Source organism: Grampus griseus (assembly GCF_964374135.1).
Source record: "Grampus griseus genome assembly, chromosome: 1".
In the NCBI taxonomy this organism is placed as follows: domain Eukaryota; kingdom Metazoa; phylum Chordata; class Mammalia; order Artiodactyla; family Delphinidae; genus Grampus; species Grampus griseus.
In genome coordinates this window covers 31,435,458-31,441,457 of record NC_139017.1, presented here as the reverse complement: position 1 = coordinate 31,441,457, position 6,000 = coordinate 31,435,458, and the positions used below count along the sequence as shown (strand labels likewise).

At 42.3% G+C, this 6,000-nt stretch overlaps 1 protein-coding gene across 2 annotated transcripts in view; it reads right to left on the bottom strand.

Annotated features, from left to right (window-relative positions):
* Nucleotides 1-1,147: 1,147 nt before the first annotated feature.
* The window catches only part of TOR3A (torsin family 3 member A), a gene marked incomplete at its 5' end in the record, with an annotated part of 40,018 nt that continues 35,165 nt past the window's right edge, over nt 1,148-6,000 (bottom strand). Inside the window, 2 exons of one of the 2 annotated variants that reach the window (XM_082653888.1) lie at nt 1,148-4,316; nt 4,889-5,013. In XM_082653888.1, the coding sequence (XP_082510014.1) occupies nt 4,066-4,316; nt 4,889-5,013 (376 nt within the window). In that variant the 3' untranslated portion in view covers nt 1,148-4,065. The remainder of the gene's footprint in view (nt 4,317-4,888; nt 5,014-6,000) is intronic. The other variant, XM_082653889.1, reaches the window with a different exon arrangement.

Sequence of the window (6,000 nt, the reverse complement as noted above, 5' to 3'; positions counted from 1 at the left end):
GGAGTGAGAGAGGAGTTAATCAGATCTTTCCCTGTGGTGAATGGAAGCTGTGCCCTGGTTAGTGTGTTTGCCATGAACAGGCCGACTGAGCTGTTAATGCATGCTCAGAACCCCGTCTCCTGGGTAGACCCCATGCTTTTCCTTCTTTGCAGTCTGATTCTGTCATGACTATCAGTGGAGAAACCCCGGTTTTGTGCTTGCTTGGCAAAAATAAGTTTGAACATTTCAAGGTGGTTGATGGAAGTTTGTCCTTAAAACGTATGATTCAGATTCTTTAAAACTTGTTTAATATTTATACCAAAGGTCACGCTCTGCAGGTGTATGTGTGGTGGGTGCACAGAGGGGGAAGTCTGGAGGGCCTACCCCTGTGTGAATTGCTAAGGGGACACAGTGAGACAATATGGGATTTAATTGAAAACACATCAATCATGGGTCACACTACCAGTGTTGTCAGGTATTTGTTCTTAATTGTTATTGTAATATATTTTCAGGTGTTTTGTTTTTCTAATTTAATACTTTCACCCTGTTGTCTGACTGTGAACTGCTAACAGTGTTAAACTTGATGTAAATAATGAGGCCCTTGAAAGGGGAATGCTGTCTGCCTGTTGTCTCACAAGGCTTGCCAACTTGTGTTTTATTTTAAATAAAGGTTGCAATATTTTATTGGCAATGTGGGCTTGTGATCGGAGTGTTTCTCCTATAATTTTAACTGATGGGTAATCTAAGCATAATTTCTCTCTCTCTCTACATAAAATAGATATCTGTAAGGTAAAGAAGCTGATTTTAGCAAGCATCCCTCTGGCATATTCTTTAGAATGGTCCTCTATGGGGGTGGCTACTCACCCTTTGATGGATTACAGTTTTGGAAATGGCCAAAGGCATCATCTGGACCCCAGCTGATACATAAGGTGGGTGATGTGTGTGTGGGTCTGTCCATCCATCCAACATGAGGTGACTGTAAAATGAGGCTTAATTCTCTCAAAGTTCATTCTGAGGACAGTTTCAAATAAGTTGTAAAAATGTTTTGAGCCAAAGCAGCATTAATGGAGTAAGTGTAGAACCTCACAGGGAACGTTCTAGTCTTGTTTGACTTGGTCTTCAATTTAAAAAAAAATGAATGACTCATTGCTTTTAGAAGTAACATTTTAATTCAGGATGAGTAGGATATACTCAAGCGATGCACACATACAGTCCAATCAGAATGGCTGTTGTAGGGGAGCAGAATTTGCCACCCCAAAATATGCCTCTTTGGCATAAGGGTTATTTTAAGCTGGTTATCTTTAAGAAACTGCAGACACAGGCGAAACCTGAGTAACTAAGTTACCTTTTTGTAAGAGATTTACAGTTGTGAGGGAAATCTCCATTTGTAAGGGTGTCTCCCTTGCTCTACCAAGAAGAGGAGGATGAAACTCTAGAAACTTATCAGTGGAGGAGGTGAGGACGTAAATTTGCATAACAACCTCACAATTGTTTACTGTGCTTTTCCTGGTAACCGTCCATAACTGACCTACCAGCCCCAATATCTGCTTTTGTCTTTAGCTGAAAATAGTAGTTAAGGTGATAGTTTCTGCCATTTTGGAGTTAGTTTTCCTGGGTCTCTCTCATGTGTACATTTTACTAAACTTTTGTTTTTCTCCTGTTAATCTTATGTCAATTTAATTATTAGGCCAGCCAAAGATGCTAGAAGGGGAAAAGGAAAAACTGTTCTCCCTGACCCTGTAAGCATCAGTTTATACACCTCCTTAACATGCCACTTTCGGTCCTTTTCTCCCATGCATTTCTGGTTTAGTTTAGGAAGGCTTGTTTCAGAGTCATTCAAGGAAAACCTCCCATTGTTTCCACCCACTTTCCAACCTCCCATTGTTCCACACACTTTCCACACCCGAGGCTATGGCATTTGCCAAGAAAATCATTTTAGAAACATTGTCATTAATGCATAGGAATTGGAGTTGGACTGCCAGGGTTGAATCCCACTCCTTCATTGACTAGCTCTGTGACTTAACCCAAGTTATTTAACCTCTCAGAGCCCCAATTTTCTCAGTCATTAAATGGTGATTAAATTGGTCCCTAAGTGTTAAGTATTACATGAGGTATCGACTAGGCTATAGAGCGCTTAGCACGTAGTATGACACATGGTATGTTTGCAAATGTTAGTTACCTAAAACAAAACTTGCAGGGTTCCAAGAATTAGAATGGAGGGAAAGGCCCAGCCTGGGCTTTGAGTATGGTGCCAAAACTGACAGCAGTTTTACTAGGTTTTATTATTCTTAAAACACCTAAAGTTCTGTGTGCTGAGTACTTGATAAATATTAATTCATTTAATTCTCACAGCCCTGTGAGGTGGGTACAGTTATGCTCATTTTTACAGAAGTGGAAACCAAAGTTAAACTGAAGCCAGTAGCTTTCCCCGTGGTCTCAACAGCAAGCAGCAAGTGGCGGAGCCGCTGAGCAGAGGAGTCTGGCTCCAGAGGAGTATTCAGAACCACTGCAGCCTGCTGCTTGTTTTGGTTCCCGAGGTATGAGATTCAGACCCAATGTTTATGACATCAAACATGGCTGGCCAGTGCTAAAAGCATGTCAGCTGCTCTGTGGCTCTGAGACCTAAGCTATAGAACATACCTTTTAAAGTGTGTATTTACAGAGTTTAGATCTGAGTATGTTACAGGATTGGGTGGCTGCATGCTGTTCCTGAAATGCTCTGGAGTGAGACAAGGAGCCAGCACCTAAAACCGGCCCCCATTTTATTGTGCAGTTAGGCCAGGTTTACGTCTGTCCCGTGGGTGGTGTAAAACTAAGTTCCTTTAATTCATGTGAGTATTGATTGGGTATCTAATGTTGCTCAGGCTAGGTACTGCCTAACCTAGAGGTAAATGAATTCAAGTAAATGAATGTAATAAAGTGTTAAACAGGAGAGAAGCAGAAGTGTTCCATTTTACCAGGGCTAAAGGTGAGAGGGTTGGGAGGACTGTAAATAAGAGGGCCACGTGAGGTGATGACACATATAAAAGAGCCGTGTGTAATTCCGTAAGTGTGGTAGAAGGGAAGAATCAAGGGAAGGGGAAAAACACATAATGAGCACCTCCTGTGTATAGAGGCACAATGTACACATTTACACATGGCCATTCAATCCTCAACGATGACTGTTTTTCTTTTTAAAGCTGGGAGCACAGGAGTGCTGTTTTCATATATATAAGGGCAGTATGCTGTGGATGCCTCTTCAGTAAGAGGTTGAGATAGCCTGGCTCAGCTGATGTGGTTCCAAAGCAAACTGAAGTAAACTGGCAGACGAGGCAGTCACCCTGTCAGCTCTGTGAGTGCCAGTATATGTCCCCCGTCTCCACCAGTCCCCATCAGTGTTACCTGGCATGTGGAATTTTGCTGAGTGAGCACGATTACTAGGGCTCAGTAAGAAGGTAAGTAAGTAAGCCGAGGGTTTTAGAAAAATACAAAATTTTAATCTTTACATATGATAAAATCATGTCAAGGTCCCTAACTTAAAAAAAAATAATTTTAATTGATTTAACTCTGCAGAGCAGAACAAGGCTTAGCCTACACTGACCTGATTTAAAAAAAAAAAAAATCTTCCTCTGTGCACTTTTTCCTTCAGCCTGAGGCTCTTTCCTGATCTCACAAATAGAAGCTGATCAGCTTCCCTCTGGGAATAACAACTTGAAAGCTAACCCACCCAGTTCCTGCCACTGGTAAGCAGAAGTTAATTTTTCCCTTCTCTGTCACTGAGGATACTGCAGCCTCAGGCCCAACCCCCAAGTCCAGGCATCTGCAGGCAGGAGCTGATATGCTAATAAATCCTTGGGATTTATCTCCTACATGACTTTCTCCAACCAGCTGGCCCACATTTTGGAATGTGGCTCTGTAAGGCACCAAGTGATTTTAAGAATTGGCTCTGTCTCTGATTTAAGGCCTCCCTTTTACATACCACTTGTGCTTGTGGCTGCTGGATGCTAGCCTGCCCCTCCAACCCGTTACGTCCTGGACAGTGTGCTGACAGGCCCCAGGATCCTATTAGTGGAAGGAAGGCAGCTTTGGGAAGTTGTCATCTAGCTCTCAAGGCATGAAATAGTTAATTCTCTGGGAAACAGATTTGCATCCCTGAGAAGAGAAGAGTTGTTCCTCCTTGGGGACGTACACCATCATCTTGGCGATTTCATCTAGTGCCTCTTCCGTGTACAGGAGCTCCTGGCTCAGGAAAGCATCACGTGCACACAGCCTCACGTGACGGTACTCCAGTGGCAGGAAGGGGATGAAGAAGTCAATCAGGTTTTCCTTCACAAGACAGCTGTGTCCAAAGCCACTGTCTAAAATCAAGAGCAAAGTTACATGGAGTCTGACCTGGGGCTGAACCCAACTGGAATTATGAGGTGTCCCCCACCCTTAGGCCTGGGCAAGGTTTGTTCTTATATGCCAACTCCAGGAGGGCTGTCTGAACTTTATGTCAAGAACTATGCAACTGTGTCTTCCTTTAGGGAAACAGGGCCATGATTAACTGGATGTGTGAGAGGGGGAGAGGGGCTATGCCTGCCAGGTTATGGTTTCATTGGATGGCAGAAAGCAGAAGGTGGAGTGACCCTACCTATCCAACTGGAGGCTGAGCCACTGAGGCTCTCACAGTGAGACTTTCTTCCTCAGGGTCTGCATACTCCATAGACCACTGCCTGTATGGCCACGGCCAACTACTCCCTTACAAAGGACTTTCAGAAAAGGACTTCAGCTTTCTTGGCACTTTTCTAGTGCCTATCTGAAGTTGACAACGAGATGATTATATGACGCATCCTCTGTGATCCTGAATGCCCTATCTCATGAGTACACCTTCTAGTACATACGCATCACCCTCCTCCTCCCCTCTCAACAGAGGCTGGGAGTCACTTACCTGTGGCTTCCACAATCCCAGCCTGGAGTTGGGGCTCCAAGTGCTCCATCCCAATTTCTTCCCGGGACCACCCAGCCTTAAGCAGGTTCAGGACTACCTCATTGATGATATTGCCCGCAAGGTTACTGAAAGAGACAAGCCCGGTTAACAGATTCTGTTGTTGATTTTTTTAAATTGAAGTAGAGTTGATTTACAATATTGGGTTAGTTTCAGATGAACAACAAAGTGATTTAGTTTTATATATATTTTTTCAGATTATTTTCCATTATAGGTGATTACAATATTGTTGGGAAAATTTTCCATTATAGGTGATTATAATATTGTTGTTGGGAATATCATTCCCTCTGTTATACAGTAACTCCTTGTTGCTTATCTATTTTATATAGTATCTGTAAATCCCGTACCCCTAATTTATCACCCCCCCATTCCCCTTTGGTAACCAGAACTTTGTTTTCTACGTTTGTGGATCTATTTATGTTTTGTATATAGATTCATTTGTATTATTTTTTAGGTTCCATATATAAGTGATATCACATAATATTTATCTTTTTCTGACTTACTTCACTTAGTATGATATTCTCTAGGTCCATCCAGCAAAGGCAGTATTTCTTTATTATGGCAGGTTAACATTCCATATTGTGTGTGTGTGTGTGTGTGTGTATACCACATCTTCTTAAACAAATCGTCTGTTGATTGATAGGCATTTGGGTTGTTTCCATGTCTTGGCTATTGTAGAGTGCTGCTATGAAAACTGGGATGTTAAAGAACAGCACACTAGTGCTGCTAAAGAACACTGCATGTATCTTTTCAAATTAGAATTTTTATCATTTCTGGATATATGCTTAGGAGTGGGATTGCTGGATCACATGGTAGCTCTATTTTTAGTTTTCTGAGGAACCTCCAGTTTTCCATAGTGGCTGCACCAATTTACATTCCCACCAACAGTGCAGGAAGGTTCCCTTTTCTCTACACCCTCTCCAGCATTTATTATTTGTAGACTTTTAGATGATAGCCATTCTGACCAGTGTGAGGTGATACCTCATTGTGGTTTTTTTTTTTTTTAATTTATTTTTGGCTGCGTTGGGTCTTCGTTGCTGCATGCGGGCTTTCTC